At 34.9% G+C, this 27730-nt stretch overlaps 1 protein-coding gene across 5 annotated transcripts in view; it reads left to right on the top strand.

The window, feature by feature from the left end:
* Positions 1 to 27730, top strand: part of RASAL2 (RAS protein activator like 2) — a 363735-nt gene that overhangs the window by 127952 nt on the left and 208053 nt on the right. Inside the window, exon 1 of one of the 5 annotated variants that reach the window (XM_079105910.1) lies at positions 66 to 1101. The exons of the other annotated variants lie outside the window; for them this stretch is intronic. Within the exon in view, the coding sequence (XP_078962036.1) occupies positions 513 to 1101 (589 nt within the window). The 5' untranslated portion in view covers positions 66 to 512. Of the gene's footprint in view, positions 1 to 65; positions 1102 to 27730 lie in introns of those variants that run through there. 5 annotated transcript variants of the gene reach the window in all.

Below are 27730 nucleotides of genomic sequence, written 5' to 3'. Positions count from 1 at the left end.
TAAGAGCAGGCTTTTAAACAAGTCCCACCCCCCCACCCCCCTTTCATCTGTTGGAAATTGTAGATATCTGCTTGAGTACTTACTTTCACAGTCTATTTTTTACCTACTCATTTGCATGGTAAACAATTACTATTGGTCCATAAAGGTGTTTGTGGTTTGGGGGCATTTTTAATTCTCTATTTGTTTTTGTAAAATCACTTTCTGAAAATATAGTACATAAATGTTAGTTACTACAGAAAGAGAGACGAGCTTTTGGAAAACTTTCGCTGTACTCTGAAGATAATTTACTTCAGGCAGGGGATTTTTAGGTGCTGCTGAAAGTTTGGAGATGTGGGGAAAATGGGGTAATAACATGATACCAGCTCTTAAGCAGCAACATCTGCTGTGGTTCAAAGCCACACAAAGAAAGCTGCTTAAGCAGTCGAGTGTTTTGGACTGCACGGACAAGTGTGGTTCAACTGCAAAGACTGCAGAGTAGAGGAAACTTAAAGTTTAGAGAAGTTGTTAAAAAAATGGAGTCATGGAAAATGAGCATCTTTAAGAAACAATCATCACATAGTCCTCCAAGCTATCGAAGATCTCTATCAGAGCCTGCTTATGCAAATTCAGAGATAGGAACAAATATTTATCCGCGGTGTGGTCCATTGAAAAGCAAGAGGAAGAAAAGTGAATATGCTGTTTCCAGTCTAGAAAAGACACTGGGTGCTTATCGATGGCAAAAACATCCTGACTTTAGGTTGAAAGGGGACAAATGGGAGAGACTGCAAAATAAGAAAGGAGAACTGGATAAACCACAACAAAAGGTCCTGCCAGAGATTGGTAATGATGCTTCTTCCTCTGACAATGAGGTCCTTCCAACATCAACAGAGAAGCTGAACCTGGTCAACACTCAGAAACTTCGGGCTCTATTCACAAGATCTATTTCTGAACCAGAACCCCCCTGCACTATCAGATTTGTTAGACCATGGCGGACTTCAGTGGGGTCAGTGGAATCTGAACAGCAGGGATATTTCATCCGTGGGATTTTCTCAACTCTTTCCAATGGCTTTTCCAGGATGCTGAATCTAAAAGGAGACTCAATCACTGAGTCAGTAAGAGAAGGTATATTGTGATAATAAGGGGAAAAAAGGATGGCTCAAATTTAATTACTCTTGAAATTTTAACTGTTTTTATAAGCAGCTAGACCATTTTATTTGCTCACTATAATTCAAATTTATTTCATTAGCACATTTGAAAAGGTATAATCTCTGCTTCAGAAACCCTCTTTCAATGATTGATAATAAATAAGAGTAAAATGAATGGATTGTTAATTGAGGAGTTTTGTATGATGTTAGATTTTGAACTCTTATTTTTGGGGTTTATGTTAACGTTTTTTAACCTTACTTTATTGATCTACTTTTGTGGGTTAAGTGCAATTTAGAGACAAATAATCAAATAATTATCTCATGATAGTTGAGAAACAATGGTCTAAATATAATTTCTACTATTATTATCTCTATAAAATTAAGATTAATGAATGTTTTTAGTGAGAACTACATAGAACAGAATTATACACTGACTAGAATTTTCATATGCTTATATCAAAATTATACAATTTGAATATGGAATTCAAGAATACAAATCTTAAATATTTGTTTAGATGACAAAATATAAATTTGTGTTTGATTTTATGTAATAGGATCATCAAATTTTTAGAAATCTCATTTAGGATTTGTTTGAACTTAAAAATACATTTGATATTATTGTAGCATTGTTAAAACCCCCCAAATTACAACTTATTATTTTATTATGATTTTTGGAAATGGTTGGCTCTATCTGATAAACTATTTCAGTTATGACTGTTTTTTTGAGAAGCTTAAAATTAAAACCTTAATTATATCTTCATCCAAACTGACCATATCAACAAAGGTTTTTCCTTCTTTAAATATTTTGGGAATGGTTGAAGAATTTTGTTATTGGAATATAATTTAATTCCTTTTAAATTATAGTTGAAAGTGACATTTCAATGAAAACTTGTTATTTTATGTGTGCCAAAAATTTTAGTTTTTCTGAACCCCAACTTCTGTAAATATTCCTTTATTCAGTGAGTTTTAATAAATTTTAGGTGTATCCTTGGCAAATGGACAGTTACCAAGAGGAAAATCTTTTTTGATGCGCTTCTATTAACATTCCATTAAAATTTGAAGGACCAAGTTGTTGCATTTCCTTGGATACTAGAATGTAAGGTGATCAAAATAGTGGAATGTCAAAGGAGATTAAGAATTTAAATTCTTAGAACCAGTACTTCTCATGGTTAATGTGCGTATTTGATAAAAGAAGTATACTTTAATTTTAGGCTTGTAGGTTCACTTTCAGTTCTAAGCATATAGACCAACTTATTGATCACCTGCTATGTGTGAAGTGCTGTGAGAATGTGTGCCTACTTTTTACACATTGATGATCTGCTTAAGGAGATATAAAATGTTCTATGTTACTTTGTCCTATTTTATCTGTTCTTATCATAGGATAATTATGCATATGGAAGCATATACAGAGTTTAAATTTAAGGTGCTGCTTGATGTAAGGAATTTCAACTCCATCAGTAAAGAACCAGTGTTTTTGTCTTTATCACCAATGTGTACTTATTAGAGTTGCTATTACAGTATTGTGGCAAGGTATGGAATTATTATAATAATATATACTTCTTTAATATTACATTTAAAAAATCAGTGTGTTTCTGAATTTGAAATCCACTAATGTTTGTTACCTTTTTGGTAAGAACCATAAGATGTGAGCAACATTAAGTAAGGTACTATGTATTAAAACATTTAAAATAGTGTTTGGCACTGTTTTGCCAACTATACTGGCAATTGCTCAATATATATTACTTTTTCTACTTTGCAACTCTTTGAAGAAAACATATGTCAACACTCCAGCATATACACACAGGCAATGACTTTCTCAATAGGACCCCTAAAGCTCAGGAAATAATGTCAAGAGTTAATAAGTAGGATGGCATCAAATTAAAAAGTTTTTCCACAGCAGAGGAAATAATTAGGGATGTGAGGAGAGACTCTTCTGACAGAGGATTAACATCTAAACTATATAAAGTACTCAAAAACTTAACACCCAAAAAATTGAATAACCCAGTTAATAAATTGGCAAACAAATTAAACAGATACGTCTCAGAAGAAGAAATTAGGGAAATGCAAATCAAAACTACATTGAGAGTTCATCTCACACCAGTTAGAATGTGAGTCAGGAAGAATATAAATAATAATAAATGCTGGAGAGGATGTGGAGAAAAAGGACCACTTTTATATTGTTGGTGGGATTGTAAATGAGTACAACCACTATGGAAATCAGTATGGAGGTTCCTCAAAAGGCTAGGCATGGAACCACCGTATGATCTAGGTATACCACTCCTCAGTATTTACCCTCAAGAATTAAAGTCATAGCCAGGCACTGTGCTGCATGCCTGTAATTCCAGCAGTTCAGGAGACTGAGGCAGAAGAACCATAAGTTCACAGCCAACCTCAGCAATTTAGCAAGGCCATAAGCAACTCAGCAAGTCCCTGTCTCAAAGTACAAAGTGAAACAGGTTTGGGATGCAGGTCAGTGGTTAAGCACCCCTGGGTTCAATTCCTGGTACAAAAATAGGAAAGCCATCTTACAGTGATACATGCATACGCATGTTTACAGCAGCACAATTCATGATAGCTAAACTATGGAACCAGCGTAGGTGTCCATAAACTGATGAATGGGTAAAGAAAATGTGTTATATATACTCAATGGAGTTTTATTCAGCCATAAAGAAAAATGAAATTATGTCATTTGCAGGAAAATGGGGAGAACTAGAGACCATTCTGTTAAGTAAGTGCTCAGAAAGTTAAGGGTCATATGTTTTCTCTCATATGTGGAAGCTATAGAGGAAAAGGGAAAAGAAGGATGGGAGCAGATCTCATGAAAAACAAAGGGAGATCAGTAGTGGAAAGGGGACCAAAGGATGGGAGGTGGAGAGGAAGGGGAAAGTGCTGGGAAGTAAAATTGGCTGAATTATATTGCTACATTGTATAATGTATGCATGTGGGAATAAGTAACAACAAATCCCATCAGTATGTACAGCTGTAAATGCGCCAATTTAAAAAGTGGGGAAAACACTTTTTCTACTAAGAAATTGTACTTACATGAATATTGTTTTTTTTTAAAAAGAAGAGGATATCGGATTGAGTTTGTTGTAATTACTGAAAGTAAATAAATTACAATATTCTAGTTTGAAATTGTGTGAAATCACTTGAACACATTCTGAGCATAAACAAGTAATTTATTGTTGTCTGACAGTTATTGTCAGGATATAAGCAATGAAATACATCCAGGGTCTCCAATTCAAGAGGGAAAATGTTCAGTGTCTTCACTGCTATTCTTTATTCAACTGTCCCATGATACAATATGTATTCCTTCTTCTGATACAGTATATAGGTCAAGTGATACAATATAAGAAATAAAACTTATAACTAAAAGTAACCCCAACTACTTTGAACCCATGCCTAAGCCTGGGTTAAACATTCTTGGAATAGTAGAAACATTTGAAACATTATAATAAAGTGATAAACATATTGTGGTGTATCAAGTCAGCAAAATACCATATAGTCTACATCGTTATAGTTTATCATCTGTGTGGAAGTTAGGAAAACTTTATGTATTTAATGCATGTAACACTTGGACAGTAAATTATTTGGAGGCAGTCTGAGTCCTACGTTAGTTTTCCTTCCCTGTCAGTAGGTAGAGAGAGGAATGCAAGCTTTTATGTATATATGAAAGGAAATTAAATATATCCTATACAATTCTCATTTCTGATTATAACTTATACTTTATAATATCATGGTAATCAGAAAAATCTCTGTCCCTGGTGTTGCAAAGTTGTATTTCCCCCACATTTTATTGTAGCATTATGATTATACATAATGGTGGGATTTCATGTTACGTTTTTGTACATGCATACTAAAGTTATGTTATTAAAGACTCCCTAAGTTGGGTGTTAGGTGATTTTAATATTTTTCTAAATAGTTTGCTTTTAACCTTCTCATTAAATTTTAAACAACTTTTTCATGAATAAATTTAATTGGAAGGAACCTTACATACCAGTTGAGTAACTATGTATTAAATTTCTGAGATATTATTCTAGATTCTGGAAATACAGTGTAACCTTTTGTTAGGTAACTGGTGCATTGTCACATCCTAGGGAATCAATAAACAAACCAGAGGAAAAAACAAATGAAATACTCTTGCATTCATAAAACACTACATTATATAATAAATAATAGTAAAGTCCAGTTATAAAAGAATTTACATAATGCCTCAGATTCTCTCTGTAATTGGACTTTTTATTTGCTTTGTATGATAATTGGATTAAAAAGAACTTTCTCTATGACATACAGATAAATGTTTCTTTTTCATCATTTCTCCTAAGAATTGATGCATTTCTGTACACATAACATCTACCCTGTTAACATTTTGTCACCCATTCTGTGGCATCTAAGCTGTGCAGTAGTTGATCCAATATTTTCTTATATTTTCTTTTGCCTATTTAAGCATCTTTGAAATTAGTAAATATGTTTAAAATAAGCTAGACAATGAAATATTTTAGGTTATTTACATATTTAAAGTTATTCAATATTATTAGTATAATTATTTCATTCTAAATAAATATATCCTGATGTATTAATCTTCTAGACCTGCCTTAACAAAGTACAAAATGGATTGCTTCAACAATAGAAATCAATTTTCTTAAAATTTTGGAAGTCCAAGATCAAGATGTCAGTAGGGCTGGTTTCTTCTGAAGCCTTTCTTTGCCTTTTCTGTGTGTGAAGGGACCTCTAGAATCTCCTCCTCTTCTTATAAAGACAACAGTTCTGTTGGATTACAGTGCCACTCTTATGATTTCATTTAACCTTAATTACATCTGTAAAGGCCCTATCTCTAAATACAGGCATTTTTTTTAATGTATTTTTATTGTTAACAAATGGGATACATGTTGTTTCTGATTGTGCATGGAGTATCAGCATACCATTTGCGTAATCATACCTTTACATAGGGTATGATGTTTGATTCATTCTGTTATTTTTTCCTTCCCCCCATCCCTCCCACCCCTCTTTTCCCTCTATACAGTCCCTCCTTCCTCCATTCTTGCCCCCCTCCCACCTCCCATTATGTGTCATCATCTGCTTATCAGTGAGATCATTCGCCTTTTGGATTTTTGAGATTGGCTTATCTCACTTAGCATGATATTCTCCAATTTCATCCATTTGCCAATACAGGCATGTTGAGGGTTAGGGCTTTAACGTATGAACTTCGGCAGGGGGCACACATAACCATTTTAAGTGTACAGTAAAGTGACTTCCCACTGCTAGCACCATCACTTTCTTCCATCTTCAGGCTATTTTATCTTCCCAAATTGAAACTCCGTATTCATCAAACACTAATTCCCCATTCTTCCCTCTTCCTGGTCCCTGATAACCACCATTCTGCTTTCTGTCCCAGTGAATTTGACTGTTAGGTACCTCACATAAGTGGAATCCTGTAATATTTGTCTTTTTTTTTTTTTTTTTTTACGGGTTTTTGTTTTTAATGTATTCACAGAGTTGTGTAACCACACCACAATTTGAGAACATTTTTATCACACAAAAATAAAACACTGCACCAGTCACTTCCCATTTTCACCTTAAAGATTCCCATCTACTGCACATAGGCAATAAACACTAATGTACTATATAGATTTACCTGTAATCTTGTTATAAATAATGTTACCCAAGATGTGACCTTTTGTGTCTTATCTTTTTCACTAGCATGTTTTCATTGTTCATGCCTGTTGTAGCATCTTTAAGTACGCTGTTTCTTTTTCTGAACAATAATATTCTATTGTATGGGTTTATGCCATATTTTATTTCTTTATTCAGCATTTGAGGGATGTTTGTGTTTTGTCCAGTTTTTGATTATTATGACTTATACTGCTGTGAACATTGATTAACATGTTTTTGTGTGAAAGTTTATTTTCATTTTTCTTATTTACCCTTATAATTTATAGATGATGTATCCTTCCCAAATAATGATTTGGTGTTTTGGGACCTTAAATCACTTTAAATTTTCCATTTATTATCTAAATATGTAATAGTCTTGCTATTGTATTCTATATTCATGTATTCATTCAATAAATATTTATGTGTGCATATATATATATCTTAAATATTTTTAGTAATTAGCAATTTCCTATACCTGTGCCGAAAATATAAATATAGATATGTTTTTAGTGTTTCCCACTGGTAACTTGATTTCAATGATTAAGGCGATTTGTCTACATTTCCAAGATGATTGTCATATTTCTGTTTGCCTGAGGCAGTTTTAGTCAATTTCTCATGCTCACACCATTTATCTTTGTGAGGAAGAAAAGAGAAGAATAAGATGAGTAATAGTTCTGAATCTGTGATTATGAAACCTTATCCATGTGAGTCTACAGGTTCTTAGTGACTGAGCTTTAGTCAGTAAACCACAAACATTTTTCCTGTTATTCTCATGAGGAACTCTGAATGAGATATCCTTAAAGTTTCTTTTCCTCCTGATTTCTGGATTCAGTGATTTACTTGCCTTTACAAAGTAGGAATCCTGTGTTCCTCACATTTTTAGATATTTTCACCAAAATATCAAAATAATTTGAAGCTTAAGGGATATCAATTCATTATAACTTAACACAGTGTATAACCATAACCTTGGATAAAATGAAGGGTATTTTGAATGCCATGTGTGTGGTTTGTTGTTCTGGAGAAAAGTGGTGTCTAGTGGTTAGAACATATGAGTTGCTGTCAGCATTTGTGGGTTTTATTCCCAGATTCAGGCTTTTTTTATAAAGAGAAAGAGTCCATGCCTGGTATGTGTTTAATTCAATATTTTATATACCATAGATGTACTGTACATATTAGTGAAGATTTTATACTACTGACAGAATAATCTTCACATCATTCACTCTATGTAAAGTAATGCTAGCTGTTTCAGGTAATTAGTGATTCCGTTTTTAAAGTTTTCTTTGATAAAGGTGAGATTAATATCTGCACATAATAAGGATGGTATTTTAAGCAATTTATAATGAACATTTTTAAATTCGTTTTGTTTAGACATGAGTTTCTGTCAAAGAGACCATTGTAAACTGTATCTAATGGAGCTTATTCATTTCTTATGCCAGAATCTCAGAGTAAAGAATATGCTTTAAGATTTTGTGATGTTTCTAACTTGTGGACATGAGGCTCTGATATTCTAGTATTTTAAGTTTTATTTACCTCCATCCTCTTGAAGGCATCCTAAATCAGGGCACTTTTAAAATGCTGTTTTGTAATATTGCTGTACCTTGAAGTGGCTGGAGGTGTTTTCCTAAAATAAGGTAATAAAGGTATTTTCCTAGTTTATTAAAAATAGATGAATGACATGTTTCTATTTAAAAATTTTCTAAGTATTTTTTTAAACATTTTGGTGCTTTATTCCTTAGTCTATAATAAAACAAAGTATTTGACTTAATCTAAATATCAACCTCTGTATTTACTTTTTGTCCTGTGACTTAACTTTAGGACATTGCTATTCAAACACATTTTATGAACACCTGTTGTCCACTGTGAACAAGAGTCAGTTGGTAGTGGAAATTATGGTATAGATGATTTATTATAATTTATTGAACTGATATGCCTCAGATGTTGCTATTAGTCCTTTACCTTGAGTCTGTATCCCCTTGAATAATGCTTTCCTGTTTTCTTTATTGAATTCTAGATCCATCATTTTGTGTGGTAACCCCATTTCTTTTGAAGGGGATGTTTATTGTAATTTAACAATAAAGTTTATTTAAACACTCTTAGTAGGTCTATTTCTTATATTTTTACTCGGTCTCGTTTCTCATCCTTCAGTTTAATTTCAAATATTAGAATAAAAAGGACTTTTTTTTTTCCTTTGGGAATAAAGTGAATAAAAGAGTGAAAATGGTATTGGAAAAATAGCATTTAAGACATTTAAAGCAAGTCTCAGAATTTCAAAGTAAATTTTACATGTATGTTTATACTTATATATACATTTCTGGAGAGTGTGTTGGAAATTTATATTGAGAAAAAATAAAATGGAAAGTTATGAAAATAAGTTTTTCAATCTTTTAAACAAAATTTAGTTGTAAATATAGTTCTGCACTATTGTTAAGCAGAAGTAAAAATCAGCTTCTGTTTGGAGTATTTTTCTGGATAAAATTTTGTGATTGTAAACTGATATCCTTCACTTCACATTTTACTTTCTCTGAACAATTGTTGTATTATAGTGTATTTTTGGCCAAATCATTAGAAATTTTTCTTTTTTAGTTTTCTAAAGTTGTCTTTTTTATTTATACTTATACCTACTTATATTTTTATTTGCTTTTTTTTAATTGGAAAAATAATTCCTCTGGTATGCCCTGTTACCACATTTTTCCAGTTTACCAGTACAGTTTTTGAACAATAGTGCAGAATGTTAAAGCATAAATATAAGTAAATGAAAAAATGAACTTTTGAATGTATCTGAATCTTTAGGTTTTGGTAATAATAATTCCTTCTGGGGTGTTAGAGAGTTAAAACTTACTTACCCTAAATGAGTATTAGTGATATAATTTGTGTCTGTACTTAAGATAAAATACACCAAGTGCTAAATAACTGTAGTGAAAAATGACATATTCTGTACATACAACCATTGAAAGATACTATAAGTGACAAATGTACTATATAGTTTTTTGTTCCTTTGTAGTTTTTGCAGTAGGTTTTGTATGACTTACATGTTCATGTGACCTCTCCCTAATATGTTTCCTCTTTCTCTGTCTTGCTGGGCTGCTTACCCTTCATTTGACTGTTAAATACAGGAACTAATGGTATAGATGAATTTCTCTCCTCTCTGCAAATATACACACACATGCAGAAAGGGGCATATAGAGGGTACCACTGACTTGCTAGGTTAGGAAACTTCCTTCAGTCTGAAGAGTCGATGTTCTCTTGCTATGGATACATTTACCATATTTAGTTCTCTCCTCAGTTTGAATGGTTACTTATCAGGCAACATTATTCTGAGCACTAGGATGGAGAACTAATTTATTTCAACCAACCACAGATTTGTGTATGATGGTTTTGAATGTGTTTCTCTGCATAGCTTTCTTAGTGGTTGCTGTAGGTATTAAAATATTCATATGTGATATAATAGTTTGCTGTTTTTCAACATTTTACCACTTTGTGTGAAGTACACAGACCTTCCATTTTGATATCTCTGCTTTACCCATTTTTATTTATGTATTTATTTTGCAGTGTTGGTGAGTGTTATGGTTTAGATATTAGATATTCCCAAAAGCTCATATGTGAGACAATGCAAGAAAGCTTAGAGGTGAAATGATTGGGTTATGAGAGCCTTAACTTAATCAGTGTTATTAATCCACTGGTAGGGATTAATTGGATGGTAATGGTAGGTAGGGTGTAACTGAAGGAGGTGGATTCCTGGGAGTATGCCTTTGGGATATATATTTTGTCCTTAGTGAGCAGAACTCTCTGCTTCCTGATGTCATGTCCTCAGCTGCTTTCCTCTGCCATATACTTCGCCATGATGTTCCGCCTGTTTATCTCAGGCCCTAAGGAATGGAGTCAGCCATCTATGGACTGAGACCTCTGAAACCATGAGTCCCAAGATAAACTTTTCCTCCTTTAATTGTTCTTGTTATGTTTTTAGTCACAACAATGAAAAAACTGACTAAAACGTACTGAATCAAGGAACACTCTACTACAGAGATATATCCCCAGCATTTTTTATTTCTTATTTTGAATCACAATCTAAGTTGGCCCAGTCTGGCCTTGAACTTGCCATCCTCCTGCCTCAGACTCCAAGTAGCTGGAGTTACAGGTCACCACACCTGGTTTACCTTTGCCATGTTTAAATATTATTGTCTTGAGTACCAGGTGTATTGTAATTTTTGTTTCATCAATAAATGTGGGGCCTGGGGAGATAGCTCAGTTGGTAGAGTGCTTGCCTTGTAAGCACAATGCCCTGGGTTTGATCCCCAACACCCCCCCCAAAAAAAATGTGATTAATAATGCTCATGAAGAGGACATTTATTACACTTTTGTTTGCTCTTTTCATTAATTTTGCTTCTTTCCTCATACTCTTAAGACTCCTCCTTCTATCATTTTCCTTCTCCTGAAGAATTCCCGTTAGCCATTCTTTAAGAGAACCTCTGATCCCAACTACAAGGGAGGCTGAGGCAGGAGCATGGCAGAATCTAGGCCAACCTGGTAACTTAGACCCTATCTCACAATGGGGTGGGGGAAGATTGTAGCTCACTGGTAGAATACTGTCTGTTGTGCACTAGGCCCTGAATTCAATCCCCAAAAGTGAAAAAAGTTATTCTTATGACAGCTTCTTTTAGTTTTGTTTTATCTGACAATATCTTTATTTCTCCTTCATTTCTGAAGGGTAGTTTAGCCAGATGCAGTTCATGCTTCTTTTCTTTCCGGACTTGAAAAATGTTGCCCCACTTCCTGCTGATTTCTGTGGTTTCAGAAGAGAAATTCACTGTCAGTTGTCATTAGTGTTCCTCTTTAGGTAATATGTCATTCTCTCTCTTTGCCTTCAAGAGTTTTCTTCATTGTTATCAGAAGTTTAATTACAAAGTGCCCCGACATGAATTGCTTTGGATATATTCTGCTTATGATTCATCAGCTTCTTGAACCTCCAGGTTTATGTCTTTTGCCAAAATTGGGAGGTTTTCCCCAAATAGTTCTTTGAATCCTCTTTTAGCCCTACTCTTTCTTTCCTTCTTCTGGAACTCTGGTGATATGTATTGTTGGATCTTTTGATATGTACCAACATGTTTCTGAAACTTTGTTCTAATTTTTTTCAATCTGTTATCTCTTTTGTTCATATTCTGTAAATTCTGTTGATTTGAACTCAAGATTATTGAATCTTCTGTTGTCTGTGTTCTATTAAGCCATTTTCATTAATATTTCATTTGTGTTTTTTAAGGTTCACTTCAGTAATAATAATTTATCCGTATGGTTCTTGTTTTATAACTTCTGTTTCTTTGCTAATACTTCCTATCTTTAAAATTTGTTTTGAGGGGGCTGGGGATACAGCTCATTTGGTAGAGTGCTTGCCTTGCATGCACAAGGTCCTGGGGTTCAATCCCCAAAAACCCCAAAAAAATTTGTTTTGAGAGAATTTCTGATTGATTGGGAAGCATTTTTTTTTATTGTAAACAAATGGGATACATGTTGTTTCTCTGTTTGTACATGGTGTAAAAGCATATCATTTGTGTAATCAAATTTACATAGGGTAATATTGTTTGATTCATTCTGTTATTTTTTCCCTTCCCCCCACCCCTCCCACCCCTCTTACCCCTCTTTTCCCTCTATACAGTCCTTCCTTCCTCCATTCTTGCCCCCCTCCCTAACCCTACCTCTAACCCTAACACTAACCCCTTCCTCCCCTATTATGTGTCATCATCCACTTATTAGCGATATCATTCATCCTTTGGTTTTTTGAGATTGGCTTATCTCACTTAGCATGAATATCTCCAATTTCATCCATTTGCCTGCAAATGCCATAATTTTATCATTCTTTATGGCTGAGTAATATTCCATTGTATATATATACCACAGTTTCTTTATCCATTCATCAGTTGAGGGACATCTAGGTTGGTTCCACAATCTGGCTATTGTGCATTGAGCAGCTATGAACATTGATGTGGCTGTATCTCTGTATATGCTGATTTTAAGTCCTTTGGGTATAGGCCAAGGAGTGGGATAGCTGGGTCAAATGGTGGTTCCATTCCAAGTTTTCTAAGGAATCTCCACACTGCTTTCCAGGGTGGCTGCACTAATTTGCAGCCCCACCAGCAATGTATGAATGTACCTTTCTCCCCACATCCTCGCCAACACCTGTTGTTGCTTGTATTCTTGATAATCGCCATTCTAATTGGGGTGAGATGGAATCTTAGGGTGGTTTTGATTTGCATTTCTTTTATTACTAGAGATGTTAAACGTTTTTCCGTATGTTTGTTGATTGCTGGTAGATCTTCTTCTGTGAAGTGCTATTCATTTCCTTAGCCCATTTGTCGATTGGATTATTTGTATTCTTGCTGTAAAGTTTTTTGAGTTCTTTATATATTCTGGAGATTTGTGCTCCATATGAAGTATGATTGGCAAAGATATTCTCCCACTCTGTAGGCTCTTTCTTTGCATTGCTGATAGGTCTTTGCTGAGAGAAAGCTTTTTAGTTTGAATCTATCCCAGTTATTGATTCTTGCTTTTATTTCTTGTGCTATGGGAGTCCTGTTGAGGAAGTCTGGTCCTAAGCTGACGTGTTGAAGGTTTGGACCTACTTTTTCTTCTATAAGATGCAGGGTCTCTGGTCTGATTCCAAGGTCCTTAATCCATTTTGAGTTTAGTTTCGTGCATGGTGAGAGATATGGGTTTAGTTTCATTCTGCATATGAATTTCCAATTCTGATTGGGAAGCATTTTATGATGGTTGCTTGAATTTCCTTCTTAGATGATTTCAACACCTGATTCTTCTTAATTGATAGTCTTCTCTTGTTCAAGTTGTGATTTTCCTGGTTCTTAGGATTTTAATGTTTTTATTGAACCTTGAATATTTTGACTATATGTTAGGAAACTTTTGGGTTTTACTTAAATCTTATTTTGGCAGGTAGTCACCCTGTTTATTTAGCATACAGGCAGCTCCAAGCCTACTTTCATGAGCTGTGGTTACAATGACAGTTTAATTTTTCATAGTAATAGTGGTACTATTTTGGTATCCATGGTTTTACTGGTATTCCTTCTGGTCCCTTCTAATGCTACCCAAAGCAAGGAAATGAGCTTCCCCCAGAAAAGCATCTGGTACTTTTAGAAGGAGAATGGAATCTCTGGACCAGGAGAAATACAGGCTTCTTGGGCTGGATTGCTTTGGCCTGATTTTCTTACCTATGGAAAATAGAGCACGCTTCCCAGGCTGACTCCCTTGCTACCTGGTATCTGTCACAGGGGAGGGTAGCCTTAGATGAAGAGAAGGAGAATGTGTTATTTCTTTGGCAAACATTGTAGGCATCTCCATCTTTACACCTTGCCAGTGATGCTGGGCTTGCCTAATATTGTCACAAGGAATGTGCCTGCATCAACTGCTTTCTGTTGCTAGGTTTGATGTCAGGAAGATTGCCTTCTGTTAAATGGGGGGAACGGGATTGTCGGATGCCCTGTCTCACTGTGTTATTCCTATAGTCCTAGAAGGTCCCTAGCAATCAGCCATCTTTCCATTTACTGAATTCTTCCATGAATTGCCTTTCATTTCAGCTTCTAATAGTTGTACTTAATAGAGAGAAATGAGCCTATACTCTCTTGTCTGGCTCAAGGTTCTTTCTTAATCCTTTGTTATTCATGTCACTTAAACATTGTCAGTTTTCTGCAGTTGTTAAATGGTGTAACTCTTCTATGTCTTCATTTAGTGCTTTTACATGGGATCTGAGCACTTTTCCAATGTTACTCCCTTCACCTTTTGTGAAATTCTTATTGCAAGATTAGCAATTTGACTGCAGTCATTTTGCACTCATGTATTCAACAAAGATCAAAAAAGATTTAGAGATTGATAATTGTTTTACTCAACTTTACTGCTACTGCGACCAAAAGACCCAACAAGAATAATGTAGAGGAGGAAAAGGTTATTTGGGACTCAGAGTGTCAGAGGTCTCAGTCTATAGTTGGCGAACTCCAATGTTCTGGGTCCAGGGTGAGGCAGTACATCAAGGTGGAAGGGTGTGGCAGAGAACAGCAGCTCAGGGTCTGACAACAAGAAAGTAGAGTTCCTCACTAAGGACAGTATACCCTCAAAGCACATCCCAGTGACCCACTCCCTCCAACCATACCCTGCCAGCTCTGTAGTTAACACCCAGTTGGGTTAAGGCTCTCATAACTGAATCATTTTACCTCTGAATGTCTAGTATTGTCTTGAACATGAGCTTTTGGGAACACCTCATACCTAAACCATAACAATCCACCCCTAGCCCCCAAAAGCTCATGCCCAGCTCACAGTACTAAATACATTCAGTCCATTTCCAAGAGTCTCCATAGTCTTAACAATTTCAGAATTGTTCAAACGTCCAAGTACAACATCTACTCTGAGACTCAAGGCAAGCTCTTAGCATGAGTCCCTGTAAAAATCAAAAGTAGTTTACATATATCAATATATAAAGGCAGAGAGTAAACATTTCATTCCACCACAAAGAAAAAATAGGAGCATAGAAAGAAGGGATAGGTCCAAAGCAAAATTGAAATCCTATTGCGCAAACAGGTCCCCTAGCTCCACGTTGAGCATCCGGAGCACATGGGCATCATGATGTTCTCTTCTAAGGACTTATGTAGCTCCACCCCGTGGCTCTGCTGATTGCAGCCCACAGAGCATCTATCTTGGACTGTCTCTGCTTGATTCTGGCAGCTTTCCTCTGCAGTCATTCCACATTACTGGCATTTTTTAGTCTTCGGTGTTTCCACTCCAAGTTTGGCTTCCTTTTCACATCTCTGTGCATCACCTTTTCAGGAGCTGCCCACAGGGACTCTGATCCTGCCGCACTTTGCCTGGCTTCATAGGCCTTTTTTTGAGATCTCAGTGGAAGCCTCCATGACCCTCTAACTCCAGCATCCTTCAGTCCTGCAGAACCAGGATCACATGGTTAATGCCAGGGTCTGCCAACATCCTGAGCAGTAGCCAAGCCTCCTGGGACTCTGACTACAGCAGACTCCGAGTGCCTTTGTGACTGAGCATGCTGAAACAACTTCCTAAACCACCCTCGCTTCCCCATGAAGCAGGGTACCCCCATAACCTATCCTTAAGGAAATTTTTACGTTTATATCCTGAGCCTGAGATGGGTGTGGTCTTGTCAATTCCTCAGGTGCCCTCAGGCCATCTTACCTGATGTCTATGGGTAAAGTATTAAGCATATCTTTAGTGATTATAGTCTTTAACAACCACAACTTCCTTAGCCCCCATTTTACTTGCACTTTTCTGACCCAAAGAAGTCATCTAGTTTAAATTCAACCTCACAGAAATTCTCAGAACATGGGCAAAATGTTGACCAGTTCTTAAGCAGAACATAGCATGAATGGCTGATAGTTGTAGGTGGACACAATACCTTTATTTTTATGTGGTGCTGAGGATCGAAACCAGGGTCTCACGAGTGCTAGGTGAATGCTGTACCACTGAGTCACAACCCCAGCCCTATATAATTTATAATCTAAATACTTTTTTAAAAAATATTTTTAGCTGTAGACGGACACAATATCTTTATTTTTTTTATGCAGTGCCAAGAATCAAACCCAGTGCTTCACACATGCTAGATGATGAGTACCTTACTACTGAGCCACGACCCCAGGCCTACCAGAGACACTTTTTGAATAATGAAATGGGACACTATTAATTATTACTTTGGGACAACTGATGTAATTTGGGACATATGATTTTTATACCTAGGCCATATTGCTAGTATATTACCAAACTAGGATAAGACCCCACATTTTCTACCTTAAGTGGCTAGACCAGATCAGATACAGCATAGCATAATGATTATGGTTGTGGTTATAGAGTCATGCTGCTTGGGTTCATATCTGGCTTTATATTTAGGAACAATGTGTCTGTGAGTAATTTACTCAAATTCTCTGCTTCTCTGTTTCTTTATGTGTAGTATGAGAATACCAGTCACTGTGAGGCTCTAATAAGGTTATACATGTAAAACTCTTAGTACTGACAGTGGCTAGTATTAAGTAAGGATCTTGTTGGCTGCTGCTATTATTGCTATTGCTATTATTTTGTAAAATGCTAGGCAAGGGTTAAATGAGGTCTGGTAGCTTTTGTGTGAGACTAAGAATCAGAAATCTAGAGTTCTGTTTTGTTCCTGACTCACTTGGATTTGTCAGAAATTGCTTAACTTTTTAATTTCTAAATCTCTTCATTTAACACTTGAAGAATCTTGCCATCTGACCACTTCAAAATTTTGGCAAATGTTTTGAAATATGTGGGAGATCTTGGAAGTTACTATATATGTACCAATGTGAGGCTGTTGATACTTCTATTAGAACATTCCATTTTGTGTTTTCTTCCGCTTTTAAAAAATTGTAGATTTTTGTTGCCACATTATAATAGAACTACATGTAAAAGTAAGTATGTGCAAATTATAGTTAATGACAACATAATTCCTTTACTTAGTTTTAATTAGAATGAGCTTTGGTTATTTTTAAGGCAAAGAAAAAAGGATGGAAGTGGGGGCAAGGAATGGTTAATTAATTATAAAGACAGTAAAATATAGGTTAGAAGATTGCTTGAAAGATCATTTAGCCTCTGCTGCTTCAGTAGAATTAAATTCAGTAATTATTGGTCAAATGGCTTCTATCTGCATGGCACATAAAAAGGTACAATACTCCTTTTCCTCTGCTGCTTAGTCTAGTAGGGAAGTTTAAAATGTGAACATTGTATTTGATTCTTTCACCATTCTGAATTGCATAGGTAACCTTTCCAAAGTTGGTTACTAGAGAGGCAGATTTTGAAATAGAGTCTTACATAAGATTTTGAGTATGTTAAATTAGGGTTTTTGTATAAGATTCAAAGAGTCAGATCAGAAAAGACATATACAGAAAAATCTTAAATTTGCTATATGCATTTTGCAGTAGTGTGGGGGGGATTACGTTATTCAAAAGAGTAAAGTAGTTATAAAATTATATATACTGAAAATGTGTCCTGGGGGAAGAGAACATGTTTGTTCTGCTCATTCCGCCCATACTTCAACTTGAAACAATGGTTTGGCATGAATAATTTTTCATTTTAAAAGTAATTCTGGGGGCTGGGGTTGTGGCTCAGTGGTAGAGCACTTACCTCATACATATGAGGCACTGGGTTTGATCCTCAGCACCACATGAAAATAAATAAACAAAATAAAGGTATTATGTCCATCTACAACTAAATATATATATATATATATATATATATATATATATTCCCCCCCCCCCCCCCCAGGGCCTAGGACTGAACTCAGGGCCCTGCACGTGCTAGGCAAGTGCTCTGCCACTGAGTTAAATCCCTAACCCCAAAATTTTTTTAGAAAAGTAATTATGAGTAGTTGGAAAAAATTCAAGATCTTAAAATTAGGTGGAAAATATGTGTAAAAATTATGAGTCATTGCATTTTAAATGTAAAATTGAAATAATAAAAATCTAGTTACAGATTTTGAATATTCTAATAGGATACTCACACTAGATTGTTACTGTTCACTTTCACTTTGGGGGAAAATGTTAGGTTAGGAAGAAATTCAATCTAATACCAGCAGTATGACAGTAGGAGGCTTAATCTTTAAATAAAATATAAATAACCTTTATTTTAATATTTTTAGTTGAATAGAGGTTAGAAAATAAAAAGTAACTTTTACTTCATTTTTCAGAGAAGAGTATTTTCAGGGTGGTGATTATAATGCTTTGGGGCTGTACCCAGTCCTCCTCTTGATTTTATGCTTCATTTGAAGATCTCTGAAATGTTAGTAAAGAAAGAGGAATGAAATAGTCTATTAATCAAAAAATCAGAGTGCAGTCATTAGTGCAGAAATCTCAAGAAGAAATATTTAGATATAAATTAAAGGCAAATGGATCTATATTAGTCTGTTTTTTGCTGCCATAGCAAAATGTCTGGGGCTGAATATTCTATAAAGTATAGATTTATTAGCTCACAGTTTTGAGTTGAAATTCCAAGACTGGTGGCCCTATCTGTTTGCCCTCTGGTGAAGGCCCCCTGGCTGCATTACAACATGGTAGATAGCATCATAGTGGGAAGGCCTGGAACAAGGAGAGAGCACTTGCATGGTGAGACAGGAAACCAGAGGAATTCAGGGTCCAAACTTGCATTTCTGGCAACAACTCACTCTGATGACAACTGTCTTACTTCCCAGAACCAGCAGTGATCCCTTTGAGGTTGTTGATCCCAATGACTATATTATCTTGCAACAGGTAGTCTCTTAAAGGTTCTATCACCTCAACACTGCCACACTGGACCAAGCTTCCAGCACATGAACCACTGGGGGACACACTCAAATCATATCCAGACCATGACCATGGAGCCCTCTTTACTACCACTCTCTGCCTTTCACCAGATTCAGTTCATCATCAGTTTCGATCCTTTATTCCCCCTTAGTATTTCTGTAATAAGACATTCATTTATTTCTCCTCTCACTGTGTGGGTCCCAATCTACCATCCCTCTTGCTGAGGTTTTCGTAATAGCTTCTCTGTTTCCTAGGGCTACTATAATAAACTATCATAAATAGGTGGCTTAAAGCAACAGATATATTCTCTCATAGCTTAGATGGCCAGGAATCAAATCTGGGTTGTCAGGAGGGATAGTTCTTTTTGAAGCTCTGAAGAGAACTAAAGTTCTTCAGGCTGAAAGCAAGTAATTCCAGATGGTAGTTCCAATCCAAATGAAAAAAACAAAAAACAAACAGGAAAGGTAATTATGCAATTATGAAACATAATATAAATGTTTGATTTTCCTCTTTTTTGTCTCTTAATTTAAAAGTCAGTTGTATAAAATAATATGTATATCATATAATGTTGGGCCTATAACATAGAAACATGAAATATCTGTAATACCTTTGCCAGTTACAGCACCCAAGAAGTGGGTAGAATACTGGGCTAAAGAAATGACTATAAAATAGTAACTATAGCTTGGTCTATTATTAGGTTTAAAATAGTTATACATATACTATGCATAGCATCAATACCACAGAAAAGGGAAAAATAATAGTTATGTAAGAGTATTATTTCTGTATCTCACCAGAATTAGGTTAGTATAAATCTGATGATCGTGATTTCTAAGAAGTTAAGATGTACGTGATAAGCCCCAGAACAGCCATTAAACAATAACTTTAAAAAAGTAGTGATTAAATACTTAATTAGAAAATATTCATTTAATGCAAAAGAAAGCAAAGAGGGAAGAATAAAGAACAACAAGAAAAATGCAAGAGGAACATAAAAAGCAAAATGGTGGATGTAAATCTAGTTATATGAATGATAACATTAAATGTGAATGGATTCATCCAACCAAAAGGAAGAGTTGTTAGAAGGGATTTAAAATAGGAATCAATTATGCGTTTCTACAGGGGAATGAGAGATTCAAATAAACTGACAGTAAAAAGATGGAAAACATACATCATACAAAGAACAACCACAAGGCTTTAAAGGCTCTTCTAACATTAGAGAAAATAAAATTTAAACAATAACAACTCACTTCCTTCATAACAACATTAATCCACTCATGAGAGCAGAGCTCTTATGACCTAATCACCTTCTATTAAGCCCCAGCATCTGACATTATTGGATTGGGGATTAAGTACCCAACATATGGATTGTGGGGGACATATTCAAATGATCACAGGTCTGAACAGATATTTCTCTAAGGAAGATATACAAATGGCCAATAAGTGCTCGTAAAGATGTTCATTAGTTATCAGGGAAATGCAAATAAAAACCATAAGGAAATACTACTTCATACCCATAAGTATGACTAGAATCAAAAGTCAGATAAGAACAAATGTTGCCTGAAAGTGGAGAGATGTGAATCTTACATCGCTAACATAAAATGATGTAGCTGCTTTGAAAGACTGCCTGGGCATTCCTCAAATAATTAGAATTATCATACAACTGAGTAATTCCACTTCCAGAGATATAACCAAGAAAAATGAAAGTAGTGTCCACATGAAAACTTGAATGTTTGTAACAACATTATTCATAAGGGCCAAAGGGTGAAAATAATACAAACGTTCATTAACTGATGAATACATAAACAATATGCTATATCTATATAATAAAACATATTGAGACCTAAAAAGAGTGAAATCCAATATATTCTACAACATAGATGAATCTTGAGTATATATACTAAGTGAAAAAACAAACACATATCCCTTTCATATTAAAAATCCAGAAGGGAAATATATAGAAACAGGAAGTAGATTATTGATTTCTTAGGGCTACAGGGGATGAGTGGATAAAGTGTAATAAAGAGTGGTGAGACTCCTTTTTTAGACAATTAAAATGTTGTAAAATCAATTCTGGTGATTGATTGCTACAATATCTGTGAATATAGTAAAAAAAACATGGGATTGTACTTTAATGGGTGAATTATATGCTATGAGAGTTTTATCTTCATAAAGCTGTTATTTAAAAGATATCTGTCTTCCTAGGGTGGACTACAGTAGTCCCCTGTGTATTCCAGGATCCCCATCCCCAGTGGATGCCTGAAACTGTGGATAGTGACAAACGTTATATGTACTTCTTTCTCCTATATACACACACATACAGGTGTGCAAATACAAATTTGATGTATTTTCCAATTTAAGTACTTACTGTACCTTGTGGCTGTGCCTTTTACATTTTGAAGTGGGGCAGCAAAAGTAGCATGAATTTCTTTTTCCTGTTATGAATTGTTATTCATAACAATTTTATGAATAAAAGATTCATTCTTACCATAGATCTTAGCAATCTCAGCATATGATTCATTTTGTTGCTCCGTTAAGTCAAGACTTTTCACCTTTTTACTCAAAGGAAATACTTTACAACTTCTTTTTGGTATATCTGAATTGCCAGCATCACTACACTTGTGCTTTGGGGTCATTATTAACTGAAAAAAGGGTTGCTTGTATATAAGCACTGTGATATCATAGCAAACTGATAACTGAGATGGCCACTAAGTTAATTGGGTGAGTAATATATACAGTGTGGATATACTGGACAAAGGGAAGGTTCACATTCTAGGCAGGCTTGCATGATATTTAAACACTTACTCAGAATGGTACACAATTAAAACCTATGAATTTTTATTTCTGGAATTTTCCATTTTTTTTGAATCACAGTTTACTGCAAATAATTGAAACTGTGGAAAGTAGAACTGTGAATAAGGAGTGGGGTGAACGCTACATGTTTTGATTTAACAGATGAGGTTTGTTTTGTTAACCATGTATTTAGACTTTAGAATACAGAGTACAGCCACACACAACCTGACCAGTTTGGATTACGGAGTCTTCTGTTTTGGAATTTATCTTACAAATTACCTGAAATGTTAACTTTGCTTTGTCTTTATAATGGATGTAAATTTTTTCTATTAATAAATACATTTGAAAATAGTTTCAGCAAACTGGGAGCACAAGAATGGCATCTTTTATTTTCTAGTTTTTATTTTTCTCTTCAGTCTTGACTTTTGTTAATAAATGTACTGTGCTTGTTAAGATTTCTGCTTAGTATAAGTCAAATTATGTCAAACTGGTGTGAAAAACATTATTTACTAAGTAGACATTTAACCCTGAATATGAAAGATGATATGATAGTAAATCACAGATATATAAAGGGTGTTTCTTCAGAAAGTGGACTTAACAGGGAGGTTGCTTTTTCTTTTCAGTTTTGGGGAAGAAATGATAGTTTTTAAGGCTCCCTTTTCTCCAGCTTACTTTTGATTAAGGTAATAAGAATGATATCTCAATATGTTTTAAGTTTATGTTAGGATAAATAATGTGAATTTTGCTAGGGCATTTGAAATCAGGTGACTAATTCATACAAAGTATTTTTTGTTCTTAAGTCTTCCAAAGAAGAAAAAAAAAAAGTTAACTTACAGGTAAATTTATTTTTGCATTATTTTATTTACCTAAGTCAAATTCTTTATATAGCCTTAATAAGTAATTTGACTAAAATATCTAGAGTAGTTCATAAAAGATTTGCTAGATTAGCTGACATGATTGGTCCTCTAGATTTCTCTCTTTTGTGAACCCTGTTGGCTGATGCTCATGGTGCGCTGAACATTTGGGGACTGGAGCATTACTCTCCAACAGGTTTTCTCACATCTGTGCCCGTCGGTGAAGTTGTAAGCCTGTCAAAAATCAGCTATGTTTGTTCTTGTTATTGTAATTACTTTAATTTTTTTTTTTTTTTGGCACCTGGGATTGAAGTCAGGGGCTCTCAAGCACTGAGCCACATCCCCAGCATTATTTTGTATTTTATTTAGAGACAGGGTCTCACCAACTTGTCTCGCTGTTGCTGAGGCTGGTTTTGAACTCTTGATCCTCTTGCCTCAGCCTCCCAAGTTGCTGGGATTACAGGCATGCGCCATTGCACCCAGCTATTTTTAAATTTTTTAAAAATTTTTCATTTGTTCATTTTAGGTATACATGACAGTAGAAGTGTATTTTTTGACATACATATATGGAGTATAACTTATTCTAATTAGGATTCTATTCTTGTGGTTGTACATGATGTAGAGTTACACTGGTTGTGTATTCATATATGAACATTGCAAAGTTAGGTCCAATTCATTCTACTGTCTTTTCTGTTCCTATCCCCTGTCCCTTCCCTTTTGCTCCCTTTTGTCTAATCCAGTGAACTTCTATGCCTGCCTCTCCAATTGTGTGTTAGCATCCACATTTCAGAGAGAATAGTCAACCTTTGGTTTATTGAGATTGGCTTATTTCAGTTAGCATGATAGTCTCCGGTTCCATCCATTTACTGGCAAATGCCATAATTTCATTTTTCTGTATGGTTGAGTAATATTCCATTGTGTATATGTACATTTTCTTTATCCATTTATTTATTGAAAGGCATCTAGGTTGTTCCATAGCTTAGCTCTTGTGAATTGAACTGCTATAAACATTGAAGTGGCTGCATTACTGTAGTATGCTAATTTTAAGTCCTTTGGGTATAAACGGAGGAGTGGGATAACTGGGTCAAAAGGTGGGTCCATTCCAAGTTTTCTGAGGAATCTCCACACTCCTTTCCAGAGTGGCTGCACCAATTTGCAACTTCACCAGCAGTGTAAAAGTGTGCCTTTCCCCCCACATCCACGCCAGCACCTATTATTGTTTGTGTTCTTGATAATAGCCATTCTAATTGGAGTAAGATGAAATCTTAGAGTTGTTTAGTTTTAATTTGCATTTCTCTAATTACTAGAGATGTTGAACAATTTTTCATATATTTATTAATTGCCTGTATATCTTCTTCTGTAAAGTGTCTCTTCAGTTCCTTGGCCCATTTATTGATTGGGTTCTTTGTATTTTTGGTGTAAAGTTTTGTAAGTTCTTTATATAAATTTTGGACATTAGTGCTCTGTCTGAAAAGGATGTGGAAAAGATTTTCTCCCACTCTTTAGACTCTCTTTTCACATTATCGATTGTATCCTTCGCTGAGAAAAACCTTTCTAGTTTGGAGTCAATCTCATTTATTCATTCTTGTTTTGATTCTTTTGACTTGTCATTTTTGTTTTTTTAGTGCTGGGGTTTTAATCCTGGGCCTCACACATGCTGGGAAGGGCTGTATCACTGATCTATGTGCCCCCCCCGCCCCACGCAGGACCCAGCCTACATTTTCAATATTAGAGAATTCATTCAACAAATTCTTATGCATTGATATGGTACGATGCTGTGTTAAAGATTATTCTTAAAGATTGATAAAAGGACATTGCACAATGCAAGCAATATTACTAATAAATTTTAGTTTATTAAATTTGACCCATTTTTTAATTGTCATGATCATTTTGTATACGGATTCTATATCCATCATATGTACCATTGCTCAGTTCTATGTTATATCTATAAATTGAATATGAATTCTGTTTTCTTAAGTATTCATGTGATTGTTTCTTGGGCTACTTATGAAAACACTTTGGTCATGAATCTATTGACCTAGATGATAAGCGTTCAATCCGCCTAACCTCGAGAATAAATATCTTACAGTTGCCCTCTTTGCCTTCTACTTAGTGAACACTGCTTCTCCCATTTGCCCTGCTGTATTAGTCTCCTAGCCATTTATTCCACTGTCTTTCTTGTACCTGCTTAGAAAGAATGGAAACTGAAATCATTAAGTTATTGAGTGACTTTTTTACTGCTTGAAACCTATTTTATTCTCCATCTACTTCTTATTTTCTCTTGACTGGATATGACACTTTGAAAGCATTGTCATTAATAGTGAAATTGGTTTGTAATTTATGAAATGATGCACTTTTACAAAAAGTTGGGGTACTTCCACTTGAAAAATTCTAGTAAACGCCTGCTTTGACAAAATTAAATGTGATTATCATAAAACATATGTAATCATATCTTATGCTTGTGGTCTATTTCATATAGAGCTATACCTGCATGTAAATGATGATTTGAAAAGATATACATCCTGACAAAATTCAACTTGCAGTGAGTTGAATATCACAGGATCTGGTTCTTCGATGTAATCATTGTCTTCGAGAATTATATTTTAAGCTTTCTTTTGCTTGAAAATTGTACTAATGCCTCACTGAATTTGATTGTCATATGGAAGCTGCTGATAAGGCAATATTTTTTAGTTATGGAGGCTTTCATAAAGTCATTTGGCTTTCTGTAGTTAAAAATAATCTTGAATTTTATCTCTCCTACCTTTTGAGGGTTCTATAATTGGTCCTTTACACTCAAGTCAGTTCTTGTCGTTACTATTCATTAACAGTGGTTTTTAAGCTGCTGCATAGAAGCTCTCCTTCATTGTCCTGTAATCTTAGCATTTTACAGTCTGAATGTGAAGTACTCTAAGGAGAGAAGCCAGAAAGTGTAAAGGTCATTCCATTCACATAGCTCAGAACCCCCTGCTGTTGTGGTCATTATTATACAGCTTTTTGGAACTCTCTAATTGCAGTGTCCATGTATTTTCTGTATTTAGCCTCTGTGGATTCTCCATTTTCCTTGTCTGAAATCTAACAAGGAAAATGGAGAATTTCAGATAAGGAAAGTGTACTTTGAGAAATACTTGATTAAAATATTTATCTCCTAAATAGAAAATAAGAACTCAGGGCTATCCAATATTTCAAATATACATGTAATTAATGAAAATACATTCCAGAAATAAATATGATCTGAACATTGGTGTGTATGTGTATACATACAATATGTGTGAGTGTGTGTGTATGCGCGCCTGGGCATGTGTGTGTGCCTAACTCCTAATGGAGAAGAACTTAGTCATAGACAGTTTAGATAGTTCATCTCTATATAATCACCTTTTTAAAGTCAACTTTGTTTGACTTTAACAATATATAGTCGCCTCACACTCAGCCTGTGTTTTAGTGTCATAGTAGTACTCTAGCTAAAATGAACAAGTTTATACACAAAATTAAAACGTAAGTTCAAGGTTAATAGTATAGAGAAATAACTTTCTAGAAAAGGCATCTCTTTCTAAAATAATACTCCATAACACGAGAAACATAACACTAAGAATTGAGTGTTGATGTGCGCTGCATTTTTAAAAATCTATATCACAGAGTTTCATTAAAGGACTTTAGCCTGGCCTTTTGAGTCTCTTACTAAAAGGAGTATATAAATTCTTAATCCTACTTTCGTTTTGCTGTCATGTTAAGAATATAAAAATAAATAATTGAGTGACTTAGCAGTGTTTCTAAATACACATAGGAGGAACTTATTGGTAGCAAGTCAGTACCCTTTCTTTGCTGGAAACAGTGACTAAGAAGAAATTGGGCAGGTTTCAGGTATTAGGAAGGCCTGTTCTTGGGCATTGTATAACTGGAGGGTATTTAAAGTCCCTGGTATCCCTGGAAACACAGTTTGTGATACCAATTGGTGCTTGTGTTTCAGTGATGTCATACAATTTACAGATTCACACAATTACTCTCTTGTTTGTAGACCTACAGAGCAGTTCAGCTAGTTTTTGAAAAGCACCTTTATACCAATAGTCATTGAGGCTAATTGTGTGTGCTTCTCTCAGGCTTTAATTTTAAGAAGTGACAACCTTATCATTCTTCAGTCTTCTGAGTTTAGATTCACTTTTTTTTAATCAAATAAAAAGTATCATCCTCCAGATGTCTTCCTGTTTTATATTCTTGTGATAATGTCTGACAACTGTGTACACATTTTTTAATTATTGAGCTTTGTAGAGAAATAGACGACAATTATTTAGTCTTCTCAGCTTAGCCATCGGTTGTTCAGTGGTAAGAGGCTTATAGATCTGGGAGTGTTTGAACTGATTGGTTAGGCTAAAACAGTGCCATTTAAAAGATTCTTTTCTTTCTTCCCTCGTCTCTCTCTCTCTCTCTCTCTCTCTAATCTGGGAGGGAATTGACAGGCTGACTTAAATGGTGTACATTAAGTGACTAAATCGGCCTAAATAAAAAAAATGTTTCTGCCCTTTTATTTCACATCTGCTTATAATTGTTTCTCTAGCCAAAAGACAATGAATTTGTTGCTGTTCCTTTATAATGTTTCCATCAAGAATTATGCCTACTTGGTGCAGTAACATTCTAGATTCAGTTTGATAATATCAGATGAACCCTTCCTTTTGTTAGAGCAAACCTGTACAGCTTTTTTTTTTTACAGAATATTTCTGAAGGTTTATATTATATTCGTCACATAATCTTGAAGATCAATCACAATTTAAAAGTTTTCCCCTTACATTTTATTACAATATTTTTAGCATCTATTAGTTTTGAGTAGGAATAACAAATCCATTGTTTCAGGTGTGTAAAGTATAAAGAACAGCTGCTCACATTTATTAAAGGTATACAATATACCAAGCATTGTTCTTTAATGCTTGATAATTTTTATTAATCCTTACTGTATCCCTGTGAGGTGGAAACTACGTTGTTTCCATTTTAAAGATGAGCAAATGGGTGTCCAAGTGGTTAAGTATCT

This window comes from Sciurus vulgaris, assembly GCF_902686455.1.
Source record: "Sciurus vulgaris genome assembly, chromosome: 12".
NCBI classification, from domain to species: domain Eukaryota; kingdom Metazoa; phylum Chordata; class Mammalia; order Rodentia; family Sciuridae; genus Sciurus; species Sciurus vulgaris.
Note: the sequence above shows the minus strand (reverse complement) of the source record. Positions and strands in the feature narration are given on the sequence as shown.